General features: G+C 49.3%; 9 protein-coding genes across 9 annotated transcripts; 4 read left to right on the top strand and 5 right to left on the bottom strand.

The window, feature by feature from the left end:
- Positions 1-528: 528 nt before the first annotated feature.
- On the bottom strand, positions 529-2,141 carry BGZ61DRAFT_424162 (FAD dependent oxidoreductase). The gene is made up of 4 exons (XM_046243590.1): positions 1,847-2,141; positions 1,497-1,786; positions 866-1,439; positions 529-810 (listed from the first exon to the last, which is right to left on the bottom strand). Exons 1-4 carry the CDS (start codon positions 2,097-2,099, stop codon positions 536-538), a joined length of 1,392 nt encoding a protein of 463 aa, XP_046101900.1. The 5' UTR covers positions 2,100-2,141; the 3' UTR covers positions 529-535.
- Positions 2,142-2,798: 657 nt separating this feature from the next.
- On the top strand, positions 2,799-4,653 carry BGZ61DRAFT_549703 (major facilitator superfamily transporter; the record flags this gene model as incomplete). Its single annotated transcript, XM_046255440.1, has 8 exons — positions 2,799-2,977; positions 3,033-3,298; positions 3,362-3,445; positions 3,498-3,623; positions 3,678-3,820; positions 3,875-3,989; positions 4,040-4,223; positions 4,281-4,653. The coding sequence occupies 8 exons, from the start codon at positions 2,799-2,801 to the stop codon at positions 4,651-4,653; spliced, it is 1,470 nt and encodes a 489-aa protein (XP_046101899.1).
- An 810-nt stretch (positions 4,654-5,463) lies between these two features.
- BGZ61DRAFT_424158 (FAD dependent oxidoreductase-domain-containing protein) lies at positions 5,464-7,396 on the bottom strand. The gene is made up of 7 exons (XM_046243589.1): positions 7,172-7,396; positions 7,037-7,118; positions 6,623-6,983; positions 6,261-6,567; positions 5,982-6,213; positions 5,836-5,925; positions 5,464-5,782 (listed from the first exon to the last, which is right to left on the bottom strand). The coding sequence occupies exons 1-7, from the start codon at positions 7,331-7,333 to the stop codon at positions 5,529-5,531; spliced, it is 1,488 nt and encodes a 495-aa protein (XP_046101898.1). The 5' UTR covers positions 7,334-7,396; the 3' UTR covers positions 5,464-5,528.
- Positions 7,397-8,509: 1,113 nt separating this feature from the next.
- BGZ61DRAFT_549698 (uncharacterized protein) lies at positions 8,510-9,747 on the top strand. The gene is made up of 2 exons (XM_046255439.1): positions 8,510-9,048; positions 9,266-9,747. The coding sequence occupies exons 1-2, from the start codon at positions 8,728-8,730 to the stop codon at positions 9,398-9,400; spliced, it is 456 nt and encodes a 151-aa protein (XP_046101897.1). The 5' UTR covers positions 8,510-8,727; the 3' UTR covers positions 9,401-9,747.
- Positions 9,748-11,633: 1,886 nt separating this feature from the next.
- Positions 11,634-13,271, top strand: BGZ61DRAFT_424154 (FAS1 domain-containing protein). Its single transcript, XM_046243588.1, has 4 exons — positions 11,634-12,308; positions 12,373-12,588; positions 12,652-12,822; positions 12,904-13,271. Exons 1-4 carry the CDS (start codon positions 11,695-11,697, stop codon positions 13,103-13,105), a joined length of 1,203 nt encoding a protein of 400 aa, XP_046101896.1. The 5' UTR covers positions 11,634-11,694; the 3' UTR covers positions 13,106-13,271.
- Positions 13,272-13,950: 679 nt separating this feature from the next.
- Positions 13,951-16,045, bottom strand: BGZ61DRAFT_534659 (uncharacterized protein; the record flags this gene model as incomplete). The annotated part of the gene is made up of 3 exons (XM_046254179.1): positions 13,951-14,830; positions 14,867-15,840; positions 15,956-16,045. The coding sequence occupies 3 exons, from the start codon at positions 16,043-16,045 to the stop codon at positions 13,951-13,953; spliced, it is 1,944 nt and encodes a 647-aa protein (XP_046101895.1).
- A 1,556-nt stretch (positions 16,046-17,601) lies between these two features.
- On the top strand, positions 17,602-20,227 carry BGZ61DRAFT_424151 (uncharacterized protein). Its single transcript, XM_046243587.1, has 6 exons — positions 17,602-17,671; positions 17,743-18,398; positions 18,447-19,047; positions 19,110-19,476; positions 19,525-20,092; positions 20,141-20,227. The coding sequence occupies exons 1-5, from the start codon at positions 17,640-17,642 to the stop codon at positions 19,876-19,878; spliced, it is 2,010 nt and encodes a 669-aa protein (XP_046101894.1). The 5' UTR covers positions 17,602-17,639; the 3' UTR covers positions 19,879-20,092; positions 20,141-20,227.
- BGZ61DRAFT_534657 (major facilitator superfamily domain-containing protein) lies at positions 19,928-21,421 on the bottom strand (the record flags this gene model as incomplete). The annotated part of the gene is made up of 4 exons (XM_046254178.1): positions 19,928-20,092; positions 20,141-20,582; positions 20,640-20,884; positions 20,939-21,421. The coding sequence occupies 4 exons, from the start codon at positions 21,419-21,421 to the stop codon at positions 19,928-19,930; spliced, it is 1,335 nt and encodes a 444-aa protein (XP_046101893.1).
- Positions 21,422-22,156: 735 nt separating this feature from the next.
- On the bottom strand, positions 22,157-23,310 carry BGZ61DRAFT_495664 (aquaporin-like protein; the record flags this gene model as incomplete). The annotated part of the gene is made up of 3 exons (XM_046250923.1): positions 22,157-22,256; positions 22,334-22,958; positions 23,013-23,310. The coding sequence occupies 3 exons, from the start codon at positions 23,308-23,310 to the stop codon at positions 22,157-22,159; spliced, it is 1,023 nt and encodes a 340-aa protein (XP_046101892.1).
- Positions 23,311-24,689: the final 1,379 nt, after the last annotated feature.

The following is a 24,689-nucleotide window of genomic DNA, read 5'->3' as shown; positions in this document are numbered from 1 at the left end:
ATCCTAGATCGGCCATTCAACATCTCGCCGGCATAAGAGCTGTCCACCGTAAGCTTCTCCGGGCTGAAAGCACTCAGCGGAACCAGTACTATTCGCCGTATATAAGGCTCGGAGTGTATGATTGTACGGCTTGTACCTCTCAATGAGGCCTCATTATTGCGGTGGTAGTAGCTTCTTGGTTATTGACAGGAAGAGCTACGTCTTGTAAGATACAAACTACGTCACCACCTAGCTGTGTTGAATAAATCCCGCGAATACGACTGTATGACTCGTCGGGACCCTTATCTCTTCTTTATCTTGGACAAAGAGCCAACCTGGCCTTGAGACGGGCGGTAAGAGGCAGCTCAAGCTAGGGGCACAGGCGTACCGAAGTACAGGTAAAGTTTATTCCCTGGAGAAGCTGGTCTAGCCGAGGAAGCACATGAATGAATAAAGCAAAAGTGTTTGATCAATGGGATTGAAGTGTTAATACAAAGCACGATTTGGTTGAATGACGAACAACAGTTTTCGTATCATTATATAAGCAGCCCCCTCCTTATAGTTTAGCATTGTCCAGCTTCTTGTGTACTTCCCTCCAGCCATCTAGTATAGAGTTCTTTGGATTATCCAATCTAGTTTGTGTAGCCATATATATCCTTGGAATACCTGTACTCGGGAAATCTACTCTATCAAGCACCATTGACGCTATTCCTTTTGCCGAGAGAAATATCTGAGGCATGCCATGTCCAGTGAACCCAGCAAGCATGAACTGGTTCTTTCTTCCTGGAACGACACCTATATGGGGCATTGAGTCAGATGAGTACCCCATTACTGCGGATTTTGTTAGTAGTTATTTCAACAGCTTGAATGAGACACGTCAACTTACTTCCTGTCCACAACTGGGATGTGTAAGCGCCGCTGTCTTCCCATCCTTGGAATACGCGCTGCATATATCCATCAAAATAGGTCTTTGCAGAGTCGATCAACAGGTCATCGTTGACATTGTTGTACCAGCTTTCAAGGTCATGGTAAAACTCGGACCGCGCACCTCCGACAACGATGCTGCCGTCAGGTCTCGGGATCAAATACTCGTACTTGGTGTCTGACCAGCGAATCATGTACGAATTCGGCAGGAAGGGTGCAGGATTCTTGGTGGGCTTTATATGGCTGCAAATGCCCCGTGATGGGATAATTGTATCGGTAAACTCGGGCAGTAGCGATGAAATATAGCCATTGGTTGCGTACACGATGTCTTTTGCTCGGACTAAGCCCCGTGGTGTTGTGAGCGTAAAGTAGCCCTCCGTGTCGGCCGACTTGGTAACCCCGGTGACAGGTGTGTGTGTTTGCACATTCACGCCAGCGTCAATGGCATTGCTCAGCAAGTGAAGGATGAGCTTGTATGGGAACAGATGGCCCGCAGAGTAAGAAAGGCAGCCCTTGGCCCCTTTGACGCCTGACAACTAGTTCTGATCAGCATCTTGACATCCTACGATGAGCAGGCGTGTTATTCGGCTCACCCTTTCCGCGTCCGCGCCCTTCGCAAAGTGCACATCTTCCATCCCTGGGAAGGCATTCTTTCTGAGCATGTCGAATCCGGATTTCATCTTGTTGTAGACGGAATCTGACATCATTACGTCGACCGCGCGTGTCAAGACAAAATCGCAATCAATGCTCTCATCTTCTATCGTCTTCTTCACCGCAGAAAGATTTCGCGCCTCAAAAGTCGCACACTCGGAAGCAATCTCGACGCCATGGGTGACGGCGAGACTGGACGGCCGATTTGAGGGGTCGGGTTTGAGATGACCGCCTATGACGAGATTATTTGAGACTGGAGTCTGAAAAAGGCGAGTTCAGGGATATAACATACCATTGCGACCGGTAGCCCCAGAACAGGCTTCCCGAGCTTCAAGAATCACGATATTAGGAGGCACGGTGCCCCGACGCTTGCAGATGTCGAGGATGTGGTAAACTGTCGACACGCCTGCATAACCGGCACCAATGATAGCAATATCCACTTGTGAAGGGACGTCAGAGGTAGACCGATAATCGTCCAGGGGGTGTGGAGACGATCTCCAGAAGGAGGTCGTGGGGTTTGCGACGGGGAGCGGGGAAGGCGGCATGATCTTGATAGCAGTCCGATTGAGGCAAAGCGTAGACTTGGTGATTTCTAATAGGGAGGAGATGAGAGGCATGTAGCAAGCTAGGCGTCGTCTGTTATATCATGACCTGGTCGACTCCGCTGAGTCGCTGGAATGCTCCGGACCAGACCCTAGGAATAGACGAGCCCCGAGTCCTCGTATATCACTGATAGCCGGTCCCGGGATGTTACCAAAGAATCCCTGACGAATTCCAGCAGGGCCTTTGATAGCTGGAGATAACGCGACTCGTGTTCCGCCGATCGCAAAATGGCATGCCTGCCGCTAACACAATGCGACTATTTCGATTACGGTATTTCTTACCCGGTCCTTGGCAGCTCGATACCAAAAGACGACCGATTACCCCAGCAAAAGTCCCGGCCCGGTTCAAACCGGCGTAAAAAATACCGGTCGCCGGTGAAGGGATTGATGTAGAGCAAGGTTCGACTTATCTGGTAGCAATCGAGTTTCATCGATCCAAGTTGATGTTGCAAGGAAGCCAGGTGGTCGATCTAGGTTACGGACGTGGAGGTGCTATCTTGCATATCGCTTGATCAGTCGATCGCCGAATGGAGGATAGATGAATGATAGGCTCGCAAATAGTAATCGATATAAAGCTGGGTTCCCTTTAGTGCTTCTCATTTCCTCCGTGGTCTGTTAGTCGCCTTCGCTTTACCGTTCCTGATGGCAACTTCACAACCAAAAGACGACAGCAAAACTGCTGACAGGGCTGAGCTCGCCACTGTAACCAGCTATACCGACAATGGAGGCCAAGGCAGTGAGATCGACGAAGCGTATCTGCGCGCTTCGTCCCTCACCAAATTCTACAGGAGCGTCCTGTTTCAAATGATCCTGTTTGGAGCGTAAGCAACCAGCCATCCAAGACGCAAAATCTGGTTTTTAATAATATTTGCGTAGCCTCTCATTCGTTGGCCCAGCTATGGCCGATGCCATCTCCAACCTAGGAGGTGGCGGTCTCTCCAGCCCTTACTTGGCCAACTTGGCCAACTCGCTCAATTACGCGTCTGGGTGTATGGTCACGCTCATTGGAGGGCCCTTGATTAACAAATTTGGTATCAAGTGGTCGTGCATGATTGCTGCTGTGGCCATGCCTCTGTCAGGCTCGGCTTACTACGTGAACGCGAAATACGGTGTTGACTGGTACCTGCTCTTCTCAAATGCAAGTTATAGACACCTCCCTCTTTGGCAGTCTTACATCTAATGGTCAACTTGATAGATCCTGGGAGGATTTACCTCGGGCTTCCTCTACGTCGCAGAGACGACCGCAATGCTGTCGTACCCGTATCAGAACGATAGAGGTTTCTATTTAGGTATGTCAGAGCCGAGTACCATCCATGAGCTGTGCTAATTAAATTTCCGCAGGCATTTGGTCTGCGATGCGAAACTCGGGCAGCGTTATTGGTGGCGCCATCAACTTTTCCACGAACAACACCCAGTCCTCTGCAGGAGGAATTGCATGGTCTACATACCTCATCTTTGTTGGTTTTGGTAAGGTCTTAACATCTCGACCTGATAGCTGTTTCTAATCACTGGAATGCATAGCTTGCACGGGTGTAATTTGGGCTTTCCTACTGTCGCCCACCAGGCGTGTTCGACGTCGCGATGGCTCCAAAATCCCCATCGCTGGAAGAATCACCTGGAAGCAAGAGTTCAAAGCCCTTTGGAGGCATATGCAGTACAGAAAGGTTGGCCAATTTCCATCGAGAATTGCTCCGGCATATAACTTACCCTGGAATTAGACTTGGCTCGTTTTTATCCCTGCCTTCTACTCATTCTTTTATGGTGGAACTATGGGCACATATCTTTCGCTACACTTTTCAGTGCGCGCACGTAGCTTGTCGTCCCTCATTGTTCGTAAGTAAATTCATCACTGCCATTATTGAAATATTACTTATCCGTTTCAGCGACAATCACCATTCCAGCAGTCATTGCCTATGGGAAACTGTTGGATACAAAGCGCTGGGCGCAGTCCAAGCGAGCATGGCTTGCTTTCTCTCTCTGGGTCATTCCCCAATCGGCCTGCTTCATCTGGATTGGCATCGAATATTCCAAGTTTGGAAAGGGCACAGCCGCACTGGACTACGAACTGTGAGTTGATCTTCAAGTATTATCTGGGCCAGGTGCTGACACCCTTTGTTCTCAAAGTGCAAGCAAGAGATGGGCCGAGGCCTACCTGCCGTACTTGATCATATTTGTTACCGGGTATTGGACTCAACTGTCTCTATACTGGATTCTAGGCACCTTTTCTACCGATGTCGGATCATCTTCTCGCACGGGCGGCCTGTTCCGCGCCTTCGAAACGGCTGGTCAAGCTGTCTCGTACGCCATCAACTCCAACTCTACCTCTGATCCCCGAATTCCGTTCTACGTCAACTGCTCGGTGCTGGCTCTCGCAATCCCCTGCATGGTATTCCTCATCCGATTGGTGCCGGAGGCCCCTGCTAGCACGGATATTGATGTAGGCGAGGATGGAGTGATACAAGGTGTACCAACCTCGAAACAGATCCAGGCCAATTAGGATAGCCGGGGCGACTGTAGGGGTTTCCATGCACACTTTCGAGACTAAGACGTGAAGACGGTTCGTGTCCTTATGTGTCATCAAGAAATGTCGTCTCCTGGGGGGGGGGGATCTATGTATTTACAGAGAGCGGTTCTGGAAACAGAGAGTGCAGCATTGCGAATTACAGTTCCCATCGCTAGTTGAACTTTGTTTCTGCGGCTAAATCGACGTGAAGAGTGTAGGGTTTATCTGCTCTGAACATCCATCTTTCTTTAAATTCCTTGTGATGAGTTTAGCACCTGATCCGGATCGTTAAGAGATGTATATCTCATGACGTTTCTTCTGATGTGATGAAGGTAGAACGGCTGGTTATATGTTGGGGTTCTTAGGATTCTACAATAAAATTAGGTCTGAAGACCGACGGGAAACCTCACGACACTAGCCACCCTTAATGATGGTATCAGCCATTTAGCCATTCATCACCTAGCCACAAATGCCTACTATTTCACAAACAACTTTCTCGTATGCTTAAAAACAAACGAGACTAGGGAATGAACCTATTTTGTCAATGTCATCGAACCTTAATAATCTCGACCTCTTTTCCTTAACGATGCATACAATACATTTGCTTCTGAGAAGTGAGTCAAAAACCCATCATGTCCCTGCAAACAGGTAGTGATCCCCCTTCTTCCTAAGCACTACCATCTGTGACAGTGCGTTCAATGCGCAAAGCAAGTCGCCCGGTATTGCATTAACAGGCTGAGCGTTGAACGGGTCGGTCTTCAAGGCATGAACTAAGGATTGTGGTCTGCTATGGAATATTAAACAGTGCTTCATATGCTATGCGAAAGGTGCACCTAGAGTTTAGCTACTCTGCCACCCCGCCTAACACTTCAAAGGCGTGAATCAACTTTGCGGCCAATGCAAAACGGCTTCTTTGCACTTTCCACAGCATCTGTCGTGTCTTGCTCAAATACAGCCGCAGCGTCTACTTTTTGAAGGGAGTCGATTCGCTCGGACGTAGCAGAGAACGGTTTCGGCAGTGGTGGGTATGGTCCAACAAGCGATGGGGCGCTGTATTGGAAACCCAGGGCATCCAAGATAAGTGGTGTGACGTGAGCGGTAGAGAGTAGTATTCGAGGCATGCCTGGTACTTGCATTAGTGTGTATAAAATCGATGCGACGGGAACAAACACTCACCGTGACCTGAAAATCCTGCCGCAATAAAGTGTCCAGAGTGGCTCGGCATGGTTCCGACAAAGGGAAAGCCGTCAAGACTTACTGAGTCAACTAGCAATAGTGTTAGTGGACGGTTAATGCGGCATGAGACATCCAGGAAGACTTACCACCTGTCCAACAACCGCCCTCGTTAACACCCTTCCACAACTCTGCTGGATTGCTTCCTGGCCAGCCGACCACGTCCGATGCAGGCCAAGATTGGTAAAACTCGGGAACACCATCGAATTGCTGGTCCTCTTCATCGTTAAGATAGCACTTGTCCGGAGAGTGAACAAGAACGGATCTAGCTCCGCCAACAATGATATTGTTGTACGGCGGTGGAAGCTGGAGATGGTAGTTCTATAAGAGTTAGCTTTTGAACTTGTCGCGTTCCGAAGTACACATACGTTAACGACGCTGTCCCAATGCTGGGCACCAGTATGTCTAATGAAACCCTCTGGAGCAGGAATAGACGCCAGAGTTGCTCTGTCCGCAACGATGAGGTTGCTAAGCTCCGGCAAGAGGTGGGAGGCCCATCGGTTCGTCGTGTGTACCACCGTCTTTGCTCGCACGTCTCCTCTCGGCGTTTTAACAGTAATCCAGCCGTCGGAGTCTCGCTCCGAAACGCTCAAAGCCGGAGTGTGTGCTTGGAGGTTCAGATTGCCTGCTTCAAGTACGATGCGAAGAACGGCATGAACAAATTTGTAAGGCCATCTGCGAGTTGTCAGTCATCTTCAGGTATGTCTACAAAATAACATGGCGCACTCACATTTGACCGGCAGGGTGTACGACTGCCCCGAGGCATGCCTTCATTTGGGTGAACTCCTCGGCATCCTTGGAGCTTTCAATAAGCCTGCAGACTTTGACCACCTCGTTGTCTTCTCCGTGGTCCTTTTTCATCAATTCATAAGCGCCCTTCAGTCGCGTCCACGCTTCATCTGACATTGCTGCGTCAAATGTTTCGCCAAACTTGAGGCAAACCTCCTCGGCAATGCCCTCCTCAGCTGCAAGTTCTTTAAAGGCCGGCAGATGTGCCATTTCATGCTTAATGAGCGCCATGGCCCCGTCAGAGCCAAATCGCTTCGCCCATGGTGTGTAGCGCGAGTACGCATGTGGTCTCAATTGCCCCCCTTGATTGACCTTGCGTTAGTGTTGAGGATATATGAGTGAACATGAAACCAACCATTTCGACCAGTTGAAGATCCGCAAATATCCCGTGCCTCGAGCATCAGCATCTTGGGCTTTACGGGGCTGTTTTGCGTGTGCTTTCATTTAATTAGAATCTTTTCACAAACTTGATATGAGGCTATCTATTTACCTTGTGCAGCCAGTAGGCTGTAGTTGTTCCTGCATATCCACTACCGATAATGGCGACATCTGTCTCCCTTGGCAGGTCATTGGTGGAGCGAAAGTCTCGTAGAGGGGATGCAGCTCCCTCAATCCAGAAAGACTTGGTAGGGTTGTTAATTGGGATAGGCATTGTGGAAATCGATGTGCTGGTCAAGTATTTGCGTGGCGTTGAATTGACATGGAGATGATTTACTAGACAACTGACGTTCGCGTCAGCGCTTTAAGTTCATTTGAGGCTACAGACACCTTGATGGTTGAGGAAGTGACCCGGGCCGGTGGTCGGAGGCAGTCAAAGTATTGCACGACTCCACCGTTCCGAGTTATCAATCAGTACACCAGATACTATTTTGAGCTTAAATGGGATTTGACTTACTATTTTAGCTTATCTGATCAAGTCTTAAGGGTTTGGTCAGCAAGCAAGCCAGTATCTCGTCCGTGAGCCCATGCCGTGGGTGGCCGTTTTCTCTGCTAACATGGTCGGATAATTATTGCAGGTGGGCCTTCATGCAACTTTACGAAAGGCTTCCACGTAGACTTTAGACGGTTCCCCCCCATCTCAGTCTAGTCTGGCCGTGGCCAATTTAATGGCACAAGGTTTGGTAGCATTTACCCACTAGCCCGTTAATAAACATTGCACATCCTCCTTGCTACACCTAGTTCTAGGCTGACTCGATAAAATATCATGTACCCTTCACTTCTCAGAGGATCTACTTGGAACTGCTGTATATGGACAATATCACGGCGATTGATATGACACGAAACAGGGGTAATCACCGGGCCGGTTATGTAGCACTTACCCCTCAATACAATTGATTGATCGGCCTGTTACTATCTGGAACATTGATGCTCAATTGCCCCGACCGGACCACCTGATAAGAACGACTGTATACGACAAGTATTTCCCGTGATTGATGCGCCAGGAAACAGGGATAATGGCCGGTCCGATCGCGGAGCACCTACCCCTCAGGTACATCTAATCGACCAAGGGCCGGAAACAAAATACCTATTTTGGCAATGCCTATTTAGGCAATGCCTATTTTGGCAGTGGATGCGGATCTCAATCAATGACCGGACCAGCTCCCGGGACGCTGTGCTGGACCCTCTACATGATGATGCAACAAAGTGTCACATGGTTGCAGAGTGTAGACATTACGCATCACCTATGATAAGTCAATATTTGAGGGAGCACCTTGACCCTGGCCCCCAAGTGCTCTTCACCCGAGCAATCTTTAATCAACCCCAACTTATCCTATACCCTCTCCGCAAGTTTGATGCATCTCCCAGTCTCCCAGCCAGGTCTGCACCAAAGAACGTTGTTTTTGATGTTGTCGGCACGCTCGTCTCCTATAGGTATTTATTCGAAGCCATGCATGAATGACTCCGCGAGCGACTCCGCGCCCGCGGCATCCACCCAAAGCTCCTTAGGTGCTGCGGGATGGAGGTGGCCGAGCGTGAGTACACGTATATTTCCATGTCTGGACGCTACGTAGTTTTCTTCACAGTCTTCGAGGCTCTGTTTTACCCATGCCTTCATACGCCGGACTCAAAGAGCTGCACTCCTTTGAAAACGTGGAGGATATTGCGTATTTAATTGACGCGTGGAAGAAACTGGCTCATCGAGAGGGAGCTGCCGAGTGCAGTGCATCAGCACGCTGCGTGAAGCCGATTTCGCAGTTTGGCGTTTTACTGCATCAAAAACTGTGGGATGCATGTTCCTCTATTGCTATTGTTTCGTTCTTTAATGACCTCAACGTTGTGGGTTTAGTGCGGCTGTCAGGTGCCGGAATGCAACGCCGCGCTTGGAACGCAAACGCGTGGTCCGGAACGCTAGATCCCCCCTCATGCGTGCCTTACATCCCTTTCCTCGGCGAATACGCTGCGAGGCCGCCGGCAAGCCTCCGGCTCGGCGGCAGTCGGGATACCAAATGGAAAGCATAAATAGCAGTCTTCACCCACAGAAATGATAAGAGGCCAGAGATCAATACAGTCACCACCCCGTTACTACCTTTTAGCTGCTATCTAGTAGCGAGTCTGCCCTCTTCACTCCCTATTGTGCATTTAGTCCCTGACAGCGGCTTATCGTACTTCTACTGCCCTGGAGGGCGAGGCGCTCCCCAAATTATTTGGACAGATGGGTATTGTTGCCGACACATTGTTTGATACGGCAGACAGGATGATTGCAGCTTCTGGTAATTAGAAACCAGCGGCTAAATTGGACAAATTACGTTCGTGGACTTCCGGCCTTGATGGCCAGAATTGGTTTCGAGACACGCGGTGTTGTGTTACCCTATACACATATCACATTAAATCAGCTCAGGCTCTGGCAATGCGACATACAAAGGTTGCAGCTTTAAAAAATATATAATAAATCAGAGACACCGCGGAATTAAACACTTCGCATAACAGAATATATCACTATGATGAATGGTTGATAATTATCCCCAATGGTACCCTGAACAATCAGCTGTGTTTCTATGTGTGCATAGCGAGTGCAATTCCGACAGATATTAGCAGATAGGCACCACGAGTTGACTTGAAAATTTCCTCCATGGCATTATCTAACTTTTACGAACCTAGTTTCTGCTTCGACTAATAGTGGCGAGACCATGCAAGCAAATATCTCCATGTATGAAGCTTTTTTTTCAAGAGCCCATGTTTCCCCAAACGATGTATGGTATGTTGACTAACCCGACAGAGTGTGGAACAAGAAAGATGTAAGGGCTAGTACGTAATCACATCGTGGTCGACGTCGAATCAGCCATGTAGTCGCACTTATACCACAGGGTAAGTGGTCATGGGAGATGGGGGACAAAGGTTTTCGGGTTCCTATGTAAGAACAGTCTAAGACTTAGTCTCATGAACTCGGATGAGAAGTCTCCTGTAGCCACTGAGGCTGAGGACGGAGGGCTAGATGTCATAGGTCTGGGGCTGGGTTGCGGAAGTGGCTGTTCCCGGTCTCCAATAATAGCTACAGAGACATCAAGATGACGTATGAAAGTGACTAAGTGACCCTACAGGTGACATGTGCTTCTAGCACAGTGTGTAGGCACATATTAGGCAGTTAAATATTCCCACGCAAGAATAATTCTATATTCACCTGATACCGAAACTTCCCGCTTCATTAACTCCACAGTTATCAAGAATAGCTGCATCTCATTAGATGCCATCAACCAGAAGAACATAGCTATGTGTAATCAAGCTGCAGTGGCCCGTATGGCCCTCATTCGCACACATGTATATCGCTATTTGCATCGTTAATCCCATGCTACAACTCTCAAAATAATTCTTAATGATGCACTTTAGCACCTGGACAACAAGACTAATCAGTTGCATTTATGTCTCCCAAGGATGATTATTTATTGGGTTAAATTTCGTCATGAGAGCAGCCTGAGCCTTCACATATGACCTTCGACGGCACAAGTCAACGAAGTGCCCGGATCTAGCCGAGGCTTAGGAAAGCATTTGCACCACATCCCCGGTATGGAGAAACAGTCAGCTCAGTACTATGACCGTGAAGAGGGGCTGAAGGTAAGGAATAATGCGTACCAGGGTATGTGGAAAGGTTACCATTTAAGTTGTTGGACTATTGGACACTAGGTAGAGCACCTGACCATGTATTGCCACGATGCACAATTAATAGCGCTGCTGCGATCTATCCGAGCGGGCATTAAACGAGACTATCTTCCATTTTGGCTTGAACGGATTCGTCCGGATGGAGACGGAGAATTGGATGCTTGGGACAACGAGGAGAATCGCCTCCGTTGGCTTGCAGCCACGTCCAAATAAGGCAACGCTCGCTGCGCAGGGCTGGAGACTAAGCTCAGCCATCGGCGTGGAAGAAGCCGATGACTTTAATTTTCGTCTTGGAAGCCGGTCAGATGTATCCACGGCATTCTTTTGCAGTGACTGCCGGGTGATCTCAATTACGAGACGGATTGCAAGGGTTCTGGCCACCTTGTTTCTTGGCGTCATGTCAGCTTCGGGTCTCGGTACTGCTGAGAAGACTCTCTCCAACGTGCATTCCAAGCCGTAAGGGCGGTTCAGACTAATCCTAAGCCAGCTTAGACCTGGACAAAGCCAGCTTAGACCGGGGCAAAGCCACCAGGTTCCAGAGCTTCCCATGGTCCAGACGCGGGTGAGAATTTAGTGGCGGCCGGTATGATTGTTCAATTTCAGCTGGGCTCCTTTTTGGTCCCCGACCAGCTAAAATCCAGTCTCAGCTCACGTCAGATTGACACAGCTCGCATTGACTGGCTTATTGGGGGGCTGCAGTGGCTGCGCTGTCCTTCCGCTATTTGTCCATGGCGTCTGAAGCGTACTACGTAGTACAAGCCTCGACTCCGCCCTGGACTTGAAGATGGGCTTGGCCATGCCGCCACCTGCAGCCAGGGAAGCTCATTAAAAGGGGAGCTGCAGAAACAGCTGTTCACCGTGGCTCTCGGTCGCAATTGACCATCTCTTCCTCCTGGTAATTGTCGATCCAACCTCAGAATGCGCGCGTCACTGTCTCCCCTCGCCGCGAGCGTCGCCCTGTTGTGCCTCGCCGGTAGCGTCCAATCCGCCGAACCTCAAGAGGAGCTCTCGTCGGCGCTCGAGGGCTATCCCAACCTCAGCACCTTTCGCTCCCTGCTCGGCGCAGTTGGCCAGTCATTCGAAGACGTCGTTGGAGATGACCCGAAAAACGTCACCGTGCTGGTTCCTACCGACGACGCAATCAACACCTACCTCAAAGATTCGGGCCTCACAGACGTGTCAGAGCTCACTTTGGCCGAAATCCAGACGTTTTTCTCGTATCAGACCCTGGCAGCGTCATTGAAGGGCAAGGACTTCGATACCCCGAATGGAATGACCGTGCCGACACTGTTGCAAGGAGCCCAGTACAACAACCGATCCGCTGGACCGCAGCTCGAGCAGGCGTACGGAGAGAAGGCCACCGGTCAGGTCGTGTTTGCCACGCAAAAGGACAAGAGCTCCCGTCGCATGAAGAGGCAAGGAGCTGGCCCTGTGGTAAATATCAGAGCGGGATTGGCTCAGGATGTCGGCATGACGGCGGTTGATGCTACGTGGGGATCCAAGGGTGTGAACACATTCCAGGTCGTTGACAGGTAAGTCTCCCCATACTCTGCAACCATGGCTCTGAATGCATTATTCACTTATTTGGCGTTGTAGTGTTCTCGTACCGCCGAAGAATTGCTCCCTGACAATTAAATCCTATCCGGACCAAACCCTTCAATCTATGGACCAGGCGCTGAACAAGAGCGGGTTATGGCCTAAAATCAACACGTCTTTCAATGTCACCTGCCTTGCTCCTTCGACTGAGGCTTTCAAGAACGCGGGAAATCCTCAGCTCTCGGGCACCCAGAATGAAGTGGCCGGAACTGTCCTGTACGTAACGAGTTCTCCCGTCCTTTCTTTTTTGATACACCACCAACTAACCGTTTCTGAAAGGCACCACACTTTGGAGCAAGTTACATACACAAATTTCCTCGAGGACGGAATGGTTCTTAACAGCCTGAACAATACCAAGATCACTGTCCGAATCAAGGGCAACGATATTTACTTCAACAACGCCAAAGTCATCGAGGCCAATGTCCTAACCAACAACGGCCTGGTTCACATGTGAGTTCGACTGAGCAGCCAGCAATTTTGTTGGCTTAAAGCGCAATGGACTCGAATTTGGGTTGCTAACATACACACTAGTCTTGACTCCGTTATTGAAACAGACGATAATATGTCTGCGAAATCCAGTGGTGACAGTACCTCCACAGCCACCACGGCCGAGGTGCCAAGCTCGACAGCTACGTCTAGCAGCTCTTCTTCCACCTCTTCAAACGCTGCGAGCGCCTTGACTTTCAGCTACTCCGGGGCCGTTGCCGTGGCAGCTGGCCTCCTGATGCTATAAATTATCGATTAAAGGTTCCTGCATACTGGAGTGACAGGCAAAAGCATTTGAGGTGTTGGGGAGCATTAACATGGTCATTGGATTCATTTCAAGGTTGCATATTACGTTCAACGTGTCTAAATTAATTTGTAAATAGCCAATTGACCTACCGTGGGTACCACATGCCACGTGAACTTTGTTAAGTTGAGACTTTGTTCCGCAGATACTGTCGGATCAATTCGAGCTGCGCGGCATAACCGGTCCTGAATTTCTAGCTTGCAAGTCTACTTACAACCTGTTCAAAAGGACTAAAATATCTGATGCAAGTATAATGCTCGATGAACGATTTGGAGTGACAGTACTGGTTGTGGGTTCATTTGGTGCTGAGCTGGGGCGTATGCATTCTGAAGCAACAAACACTTGAGAATCCCAGTACGAGGAAATGGCAAGAATTATTGATAATGAGGACCGAATCGACTAAACAATGGATGTGAAGGAGACGAAAAAGCGACTATGACGTTTGGGAACAGCTGGCTTCCTCGACGTGAGTCGTCTACAAACCACCCCGCAAACCTCACGGAGAATAGTGCGGACCACCCATGCAACTTCCCCCATCTAAATGGTCAAGTAATTGATTAGTAGTCGAGGATATGGGCGGCACGTATCCTTGCGACCAAGCCTCTTTGTTTTCATTCTTCTTCGCATCAATAAGAGAGACCGGATCATGGTATTACAACCATCAAACATTGTCGCTGGACATTGACTACCATGTTTCATTCATAAATAATACTATTGGTCCTCCAAATTCCCCCTGTATAGAATTTCAATATTTAAAAAAGCCATCAAATCCGAAAACTGCAACACTGTTATTGTGCATTCCACGACATGAACCCTTCCTCATTTCTCGTCTCAAACGTTGCGTCCTCGGCGAACAGTGGACATGAAAACCCAGCATCTGTCTGACACTCGCCGAAGTCAAAAGGGGGATTCCACATATCAGACTCAGGTGCAGTATGCTCCAGATTCCTCATTTCGGCCGTGTTCGGGCGTTGCCTGTCGCCAATGTCGATGCTTGGTTGGCCATCAAATGACGTCGAATGCCCATTCAGATCCATGAAAGGGTATGTCTGGATAGGTTCGGTTGGATCTGAAGAGCGTTGCAAACCATGGCTTTCCGTAAAACGCGACACAAACGTGAAAATTTCATCAGGATCGACAACCGGGGTTTGACCACGGTGAGCAAGATCGGGTGTCTGATTGTCGTGTTCAGCTAGTTCCCCCGAAATGTCGCTCACAGAGTCCATTTCGCTGTTGAAAGCGGATTCTAACCCCAATAGTCGTGGGAAAAACTCTTCATGATAAAGACGGTAACATTCGGCCGCGATTTCCCCACGAAACTTCGAGTGTTTCACCACTGCCCGTAGAAGCATCATGGCTCCTCTGGAGCGCAAGTAGTCCTCTAAAGCCTTCGTCTGCTCCGTCCTGATGAGATCCAAGAACGGATCGCGGCACAGCGGCGCGTCTGGAAAGAGCACTTTGTAAAAGTATTGCCATTTCTCTGTGAGGCACTTGGTTCTATCGACGCGCCTATCGAGTGCTTCAAGTTTCTGGGTTGTGATGAGCTCAACTGGTGCAGTGGGCTTAGGAATACAGCCGTGATTTGTTGTGTCTCTCTTCCCGAAGGTCTGGTAACACTTGGTACAGTACCGCTTATAGTGCTTGCCTTTGAGATGGTCTTTTACGTGACTAATTGTTGTTAGCTTCACTGCGCAGGCTGTATACGCATTCGGCTTGAACTTGAGAAATGGGCAGGCGAGGTATGGTAAGCTCGCGAAGTGTGCGGTGGCAGACGATCTTTGCCCCTTGCCGTGAGAGTCTTCGTCCTCGTCCTCTCCGGAGCCACCAATGAGTTTGCCTCTAGGTGGCCCGTTTGTTCGGCCAGTTGATTTGCCGTTTCTGGTTGCTCTTCTGGCGGAATCACGCCCTCCAAGAGACGCATCTTGCTCGTTCCGTATTGCACGGTTCCGTTTCTGAGATCTCTGTGGTGCGTAGGACCTCAGAAAGTGGTCGAGAAAGTACTCAACCATCTCATCGAGGGTTTTCCCATACGCAAAGACGGCCTGTGTAGGACGTGGTGTCTCTGTGTCGGGATCTGTCATGGCAGCGGAATGAGATTCGACGCCGCCCGCAGCCCAGGACGTGGCCAAACCGTCCATACCAAACAAGCCGGCTCCAAGGAGGGGCTGAAGCTCGTGGGCACGAGATAGGTTGGATTCAGACCTCGGATTGGCGATGGGAGTTTTTGTAGATGCCGTCTCGGAATTCGGATCGGCCGTACAAGATGCCGTCTCCGGTGCTCGGTCGAAATCAAACGACTCGCCAGCGAATAACAGACGAGAGTCTTTCCAGGAAAATTCATAATTCCTGAAAAATGAACGAATCGCGCGGTTATGAGAGGCGGGATGTACCATCTGCGCTTCGGGGGTTGCAGCTTCGTGACGTTGGGAGAGGTTCGCTGACGACAGGCGATCCGTGGGCATCGAGAGTGATTTTCCTGTATCGGACGTATCAGACTGTCCTGCAGTCGACAAGGGAGGTGCAGTTGACTCTCTCCAAGGCATCATCGGCTGGAAAGGGTGCATGGATTCTGGGCCAAGATCCATTTGGAGCGGATGATCAATTGTGTCATCTTCAAACACTCTTCCGAAACCGCGTACTATGTCCTCTTCGAAGATGGCGAAGGTTTCGTCCGAGGACTAAGATTGATTAGCTTCGTTAGTCTATGTCCGTTCTTATCGCAACTGCGCGCAACGATTTAAAGACGACTGCCACTGGACAGGGCGCCAGTCAACCTCCCCAGAGTCGACTTACTTCGAAGGGTTTCTTGCGTGCGGCAGCCTGCGCCGAGCTGGCTGATCCGGCTGGCGTCTTCTCTGAAGAACTTTGGTGGGATGGAAACATGATGTTGTTGGTGCAAAGGTTGGACCGGACAAGGGTAGGGAGGAATGGCGTTGTTTGCTAGGAGAGCAACGTAGAAAATTTCCAAGGCAGGAGGTAGAAACCCAGATGATGAAGGATTATTTTCTGTCGAAGAAGAGGAAATCGATTTGTGCGGACACCTGTGCTTTTTAAATCCCAGTGAATCGCAGGATCTGTGTTTGCCCGTCTTCCGAATCGCAAGCCTGCGAATTCTCCCCCCTGCTTGAGGTCGTGGCGTTGGGAATCTAGCCTCGTTTGATGAAAGCGGATCCAAGGACAGCCAATGATGTATAAGAAAGTGTTACACAGCATGCTTTTCATCCAATAGGTAATTGATTACAATCGACGCGTCGAACCAGCCTACCCTTGCAAGGTGGTTTTTTGGGGAGGGGGGGGCTTTCTGGAGATAGGTTCCCTTTTGGGGCAAGGAGCATGACCAGTATTTAGGTACAATAATTAATTACGACGCCTGAGTCGTCGAATAGAAGGCTAATGGGCCCCAGGGCAAGGCATTCGCTGAATTGACTGCTCCAACCAGGTCAATTACCTCGCCAAGAGCGCTCACAGTCGCGATGTCATCCCTGGTATTCTGACCAAATTCACTCTGACTCGATGGAGACGGCGGCAGATAAGACCATGTGAGCATTTTCATATGTAGAAACATGACATAGGGTTTGGCCAATTCTGCAGCATGTTGGTTTCTTATTCTTTTCAACCTTCTCTATGAGAGGCATGTCAGATTCCCTTCAAAGTGCGTTCATTGCAAAGCGGTGATTGCTATATACGGCAGATCTTTCTCTTATGCCCCATGGTGGACTGACAGTGAGCTTAGTGGCATTCAGACTTGTTAATGGTGTTGTTCTTGACTCTCGACATAGCCTCAACCCCTGTTCAGGTTAGTAGCATATGGAGTATAGTCTCGAAGTGCCCGTGTGCAATGACCAACATTCGCTTCGCATTGAATGATTTGTTTCATTTCTCTTCATGTATAGAAGAAGATACAATTTAAAAGAAACGTAGCATCATCATGCCAATTTCATATTTTTACTTCTAGTTTAATCGACGTGGAGCTTGAACATCTCAACGCCAATGCCGCAATAGACTAGCATCCGTCTAAAGTTCACCACGATCCTTGATTCTCTGAATGCGTGACAAACTTGAGCGTCGGAAGTACAGTAAGAGGGAAATAGTTACCTTGGGAGAGACCTTAATTGACTACATGACAGTTCCTATAAGTGCAAGTCAATGATCGCGAGTCTCTAGACACCGAGCAACACAAATATACCTTGCATTAGTACTGATTCCAAACCCTCTTGAGATACCCCTTACGGAGCTTGTCCCCAAACATAATAGACCACCTTTTACTTTGCCATTCATTAAATACCTTACGTAGGTGAGCCTAGTAATATTCAAGGGCGATCTCACATCACGTGTTAGAGATAGCGCTCCTAAGTTACCTCAGTCAATAGAATTCGCCGAGGATCCACAGTTATTTGATGACATCTCCACCATCGGCTTTCGGAACTAAAACGCTTCATTTCAAAGCCGACGCGTCACGATTTGGTCCGCGGCGATAATGCGATCCAGTTTGTCTTGCGAATTCTGCCGGTAAGAGGCGCCTCGAGATGCTCTACGTAGAGCATGAAGGCTATCTGAACTGGCTAATCAGGAACCACTAGTAAATCCAAGGTCAAATGCGTCAACTCAGGCATCTCACCCTGCGCGAAATGCGAGAGACTGAGCAGGTCGGGATGTGAGCTCACAAGACCCCGTGCTCCATCAGCTAAGAGGGCGTCAAAAAGATCAAGGAGAGTGGTGTCTACTGGGTCACCAAGCCCTATCCCTCCTGCGGTATCTGAGAGACCATCGGCGTCACAACTTCCAGACGCCCCTCAAGATAGGCCATCGAACCTCACACCATGCCTGGTAACCTCCCCGCCGATAGAAGCCTGCGGTAAAAACAATCTCGACCAATACCTAGCAACTCTTCCGACTGGAATCATCCTTAAGGCTTTGAACGTCTTTACTAGCAAATTTCCCGAGCTCAGGATACTCCAGCCTTCGCTATTCATGGCAGAATACCAGTCAAGCCGATCCATGGAAAGTAAGGCGTTGTTGGCGACCATACTCGCTGCAACGAAGAAGCAACCATCTGTGCGTAATGACTGTTGGGCCAAGGACTTGCCTGACCAGGAGATGCTGGCATCATACGCCCGAGGCATTCTGTCGGATTGCATCCTCCAACCACCAAAATTGATCGTGGTTCAAGTGCTCCTCATCTTAACGCTTTATGAATGGGGCGTTCGAGACTTTCACAAGGCTTGGATGCACTGTGGTGGGTGCCTTTTCGTAAATTCCGTCAAATCAAGCTTACATCAATCAGGTATCGCGATTCGGATGATGCAATCGCTTCACAGCTCCCGTGTCACCCCCTTTCCCCTCGATATCTCGCATGGGAGCGACCTGGACGAGTTCTCTGCGGCGGCTGAGACAAGGACCTACTGGGCCTGCTTTATAATGGACTGCACCATAAACTCAGGGACCTACAATCCACGCATGCTTCTTATGTCGGAAATGGAAACCTTGAAAGTCCCCCGGCCTCCAACATCTGTCGAGTTTGCCTTTGGGTCAGATACCGCAACGCATCCCACGGCACAGGGTCAACAATCAATACCCACGGGGAATTGCCCCCCTGTAACTTTGGACATTGCTCACCACTTCGAGATAATTGCAAGCGGCTTCGATATTTATGCCCAGGTAATGGCATTTGTGTTCAATGACGGCCGGCGTGCACCAGGCATGTGTGCGCCTGAAAACTGTCCTTGGGTGCCAACCTCTCCTTGGGCAGTTTGCCAAAGCCGGCTAGCAAATTGGAGAGCAGGACAGCACAGTAGACTGCATTACCCAAAACACAGTGTTGCCGTGTATATGACCCTCGGGTTTGGGGAGTCGTTCATTTATCTGAACCTAGTGTACTATCTGAGGTGAACACTTCGTTCTGCATTGCAAACAGGCCCAGAATGTCTACTAACATAATGAGGCCCAGTGTCATGATGTTGCATCGGGAATACCTTCCTTTTTTACCAACCCCGGAATTAACGCCCCGTGGTCCAATCGACCACCCTCTGCTCGAAGCTGAAGCACCAGCTGGGTGGTGGGATGACAGTGCTCTTCAAATGTTTGGGTCGGCTGAACTCATCATCGGCCTACTCAGTGAAGCCTCTGAATGCGGAATACCGGTGATGACACCCTTCTCTGGCTTCTGTGCTTTCTCGGCGTGCTTTGTCAATCTCTACATCTACCGATTCCCTCGGATGAATCTAAATCGCAGCCCGCGAGCAAAGGAGCTCATGGAAAAGGGACTCGAGTATCTTCGAGAGTTTCAACATGCTTGGGATCTCGGTGCTGGTTGGGTAAGTAGTGATTGTGGACAAGCGACAGACATTGGCTGACATAAATAGATCAAAACCATTCAAAACTCGTCGTTGTTGTATGAACGAGCCATATCTGATAGTCGGCCATATAAAGGCAAGTCTCGCTTCGACTTTGAGACCCTTCATCAATCGGTCCACGAGTTCCGGATTATCGACAGATCTGATCAGCACATCCAGCAAATTCACCGAGCCGAGCAAGATGCAACGAGCCAAGCAAACACTTTGACACGGGAGGTGGCGAATCTCGATGGAAACTCACAAGACTCGAGCTCTCAACCTCTCATGGATTTGGGAAATGCCGTCGATGATCAAGGGCTATGGCCAAATTGGTGGTCTATGTTGGAGGAGGCTGACTTTTCTGGAGCCTTTATGGCTAGCTAACGGAACTGAAAGACACGGCCCAAGAGGGGCCTTTGTACTCAATACACCCCTAAACCTTGACAAATATCCTCCTAGTGTGTATCAAGCGAATGGAAACAATGAACAAGATCCCGATTATCGACATGCCTCCAGCATAGTACGCCGCGGGTCTGTACTGTGTCACATCCTGACCATCCCTTGAGAGCGAATAGAGTCCCGACGCAATCGGTGTACCCTGAAAGATAATCAGTTAAGATTTTGGCGATGGCAAATCATTACTTACGAAGAAGAAACCGCAAAACCATGTTGTCCACACAATAGGCAAAATGCCGAGAGTGTTTTCGCCACCAAACGTGGCGCCAATAACGGGAGGCACCAGACTAAAGAAGGAACCACATCCCATTCCATTGAGGACTAGGAATACCGAAAATACGCCAATTGACGAGGATAGTGGCCAAATGACCAGCGAGCTGATACCCGTAAACAAGAGGCAGATTATCAAGCTGTTGATTGGACCCAGCAGCGAGTCTGCCGCGTAGCCGGCCAAAACACGACCAACAGTTGAGGCCAAGTTCCATGCAGCCAAGGTGATGATAGCAACTTGGTTGGAGTAGCCCATGGACCGGGAGAAGATGGGAATGAAGTATGGCGGAATGAACAGAGGGAAGCATGAGAGGGCAGTTCCGGCCACAATGATGAGGAACTTGAGCTCCTTAAAACGGTACCTACGCGAATGTTAGATGGGATTCGTCAAAAGTAGTAGTAAGACACAAGGTTCTGACCATTGAAGCTTGAGAGTGGAGTTCTCGGATCCTCGCGGCTGTCGAATGAAATACGAAGCAGGAATGCAGATGGCCCAGAGCATGAAACCTAGAATTCGGAACGTCCAGGCAACGTCCAGCTTCCTGACGAGGAGGTTGGTGGCGATGCTCATGACGGCAGATCCCAGGCTTCCGCCGCCAAACACGACACCCATTGCCAAGCCTCGATATTTCTTGAACCATCTTAGGGGTGCTGTCGAGCATGCCTGGGGTTACTTGTCAGCTATGGCAAATTTATGGGGGAGCTGTGAGGGACATACAAAAATGGACAATCCTCCTCCGACACCGAAAAAAATGCCGTGGAGAACAAAGAGCGCGCCAACGTATTCCGTGGTCCAGCTGGCAAGAAACTCGCCCAGTCCCATGAGAACACCACCGGCCAAAGCGGTCTTCTGATACCCGAATTTGCGGACAGAAATACCGGAGAATACGCTAATGGATATCATGAATGACGTCGCCAGGGAGCCGACAAATGTGAGGGTGGTTAATGACGAAGATGTTGTTTCCACGAGTCTGACTTGCATAATGCCCCAAGAGTAGATGACTCCAAGATATACAAACAGGGAACATGCTGCCGCTGAGACCGTAATCCATCCTTTCAAGCCGTCAAATATGAAATCTTCGGCCGGGGGCAGAGTCGGAGGCAGTGAATCCGGCGAGCGATCGGTCTCGTTGCCCTTTTCAGAGGCTGAACTAGAGGACTCCGTCCATACAGGCGTCTCAGCTTTTGGTGGCGTATCCATTCTGAATTAAATAAACCAGTCAAAAATATTGAAAATTTTATAAGGATCCAAAAGGATAGCTTCGAGGGACGTATTTATTGCATGGTCAGCTTACGGTACGGAGTCAGAGAACTGTGCGGTGGATTCCCACTCGGCTTTCGGTTCTCGGCTTTGGCGGGTCAAGGAAGAAGCATTCCAAAACCGACCACGAAAAAGTCGGTGTATGAGGCTAGCTGGTGCTAGTTAGAGGCTTTATGTACAGGGTAAAGAATAGAGAAGTTCATAACACTTCTTATACTCAAAGGATTTAAAATAAAATAGTTGAGATGTTCACAGAGATCCCCGAGCCTCGTTATTAGGCTCTGGTGTAACGACAATCGATCATTGAGACGAGCGAGACTATGGCAGTCATGGATTCCATGAGCTTCTATTATCAATGCTAGCACGACTCCAGTTTGTCACTTTTCTGGGGAATGGCAGGATTCTCTACCGCTTCAATTTATTTTCAACAAGATGCGCTTGTACACAGTTCTGCCGTCTCCAATCTATTGGGGATAAAAATTTCCCTGATCCATCTAATTTTCTCGTCCTGTCTGCCCATAAAGCATAACCCGTTTTCCTTCCAGTATTTATCCTGATTGCGCCAAAATGACCGCGAGCTTTCCTAGCCGCATGATCACAGGAAGACCCCTGTAGACCACTCTCATCTATTGCAGAGCCTGTCAAGCAAATGCCCCATGCAGTATTGGGCGTGCATCATCTGCTAAGAGGATGGCCGCTCATAGGGTCCTTAGACCACGGAGGAATGAAGCAATAGATTAGTCCATGTATCGCGCAAGCCAAGATATCCGGTACCCTACAAGGAATTCGTCAGTCCACGGCATTCTGGCGACCAGAAGTCTCCAATCGGTTAATTTGTAAAGGAAGACATACCAATGTACCCAATGCCAGGTTGGGAATCTACTGCCCACAAACACACCTAAACACCTCGCCGGATTCAAGCCAGCGCCCCCATAACCGTATCTAGTATAAGCCGTGGCGAAGGTCAAGGTGCCAAAGGTCAATCCAACAAGAAATGGAGCCAAACTTGGACCAACAATTTGGCTCTGTCTTGGATCCAAGCCCACTCCAAACGCCAGGAATAGGAGGATGGTCGCGGCGACAAGTTCGATCACAAAAGCATCTTGCATTGGCACCTCGTCGGGGTAAATCCAGCAGCCTCCGGCTTGAAAGTCTCTTGTTCCGTAGCTGGCTCTCACCAACAACCCGGCCAATACACTGCCGCCGATCTGAAAAAAGAGGTATAGAATCATGCGCGGGAGTGAGCACAGGCGGGCGAAGAATGTCGCGATGGTGATGAGGGGGTTGAAATGTGCGCCAGAAACAGCTCCAAACGAGGAGATGAAGAGCGAAAGAAAAACAAAGTTCGTGATACCTCCGATGAGAGGTCCCAGAAATGCTGCATTGTTGAAGTTTCCAAACTGAGCCGTGGGTTTGGTTGGAATCACTGCAGGAGCGGCGCTGGCCCAGACGGTGATGTAAACGAGCATCAGCGATCCTGATGTAGTGCAGTTAGTATGGGAGACGAGAAGAGGCCGATCAAAATTCCTACCGACACCCTCAATAAATGCAGCTTTCCAAAGATTGACATGGAGCAAAGGCCCCAAGTCCATCAACTCTTTGATGGGCATGAGAGGGGCCGCATCAGGCTCCTTTTCCAACAATTCACCGTCATCGCTGCGGTCGAGGGTGAAGCTTTGGTTGGCTCCAATTCGACCAGCAAACGGATGCACATTACTCCGATACATGGGAAGGCCCGCCTCAGGGTCTGCTGCAGCGTTAAAGCGCCGCCGGGGGCCTAGCGTCGATGCATCGTGGACTCTCTGCGGAGGGGTGTCGAAGTACGCCATGATAGTCGCGATGCAGCGGGAGCGTGTTCGTCCGGTGAACTGGTTCTCAGCCCCAAGCAGTAAGTCTCGTTCGTCGAATATATAATATAAGATGATAGTTTCGTTAGTAAATTAAACCGTACTCGTTTCAACATTTTCCCTGCCATTTATGACGTTATGCCACACAATGGCAACGTTCTTGACGAACGCTGCAGCCACTGATCTCTAACCGAACACTAGTGTGATTGCGGAACAGATTATGTAAGTCTTTATTCTCAATTATCGCCGTCCAAATCGCACTGATAGGCCTTGATCCCAACTGGGACCCGCAAAGTTTTCCACAATGGAACGTTACTAAGGCTGCTAGGGCGCCTGACAGAGGATGACAGAGAGATGACAGCATCGAACCAGCCAGTACGTGAGCGTAAATGCGGCCATCATTTCCCTGTATGGCTAAGCGGGATACCGTTGGACCGGCTGCGTCGGAGCATTCTATTCTACTAAACCCTTGTGAGGACCAGCTTCAGATCGTCAATGGGATTAATAAAGCTGTCGCATAGGTGCAGGGAGATATTTGTATCGAACCTCTTGTGCCTCAAAACGACTCGTCTCTCCAGTCTACTTCTTTACTATGCATCGGCTTGACTAAAATACCAAATGCCTGCCTTTCTGATTAATTTAGAACTAAAAAAAATAAAATAAAAATATTAGGACTTTAAAAAATAAATACTAAATATTAGTCTTTAGAAAGGATTATCTTCTAAACTACTCTAAGACGATATTGTATGATTATTGGTGGGATTAAGGATATGATTTGATCTCTCCTGTGGACATTGGCACCCACTTGAGGGCAAGAACTCGAGCATATCTCGATTTATATTCCTCAACCAATACCGCCTGGGATGGCCCTAGGACTCGTAATCCACCACGTAATGATTAGCACAGGATATATCCTTGCACCTTGGGAGGCGATAACAGTCCCCACCCCCCTTGAAAGAATCTGGGTCTAACGCATTGCACCACCTCATTCCAGGAGCATACTTTTTATCACCATTGCCGCAAATATAGACAATTTTCTGGTATTGTATCCTGACACAGGATGACGATCCCCAATCGCAAGATTGGTCAATGCGAATTAGCGAACGCAAGGTCGTGAACGACGTCGTCACTCGGCGGTGGGGGACACACCATGCTCCACATGCGCAAAGTCTCCGATGCTGCTGTGGTAGCAATCTCCTGTCTGTCGTTGGGGTTGGGCAATCATGTTCCCAATGAAAGCTATCCGCATAGTTCCAATCGTTGGGTCCATGATAGCAGAGGCAATCGCACTCTCCAAATGGAGAAGCATTCCATCTCTGGAAGATGCCCAGCGGCCTGTTCAGGAATAATGAAACCCGCCG

Source organism: Ilyonectria robusta (assembly GCF_021365365.1).
Source record: "Ilyonectria robusta strain PMI_751 chromosome Unknown BGZ61scaffold_15, whole genome shotgun sequence".
NCBI classification, from domain to species: Eukaryota; Fungi; Ascomycota; class Sordariomycetes; order Hypocreales; family Nectriaceae; genus Ilyonectria; species Ilyonectria robusta.
The sequence above is the reverse complement of the archived record's forward strand: the minus strand, read 5'-3'. Positions and strand labels throughout refer to the sequence as shown.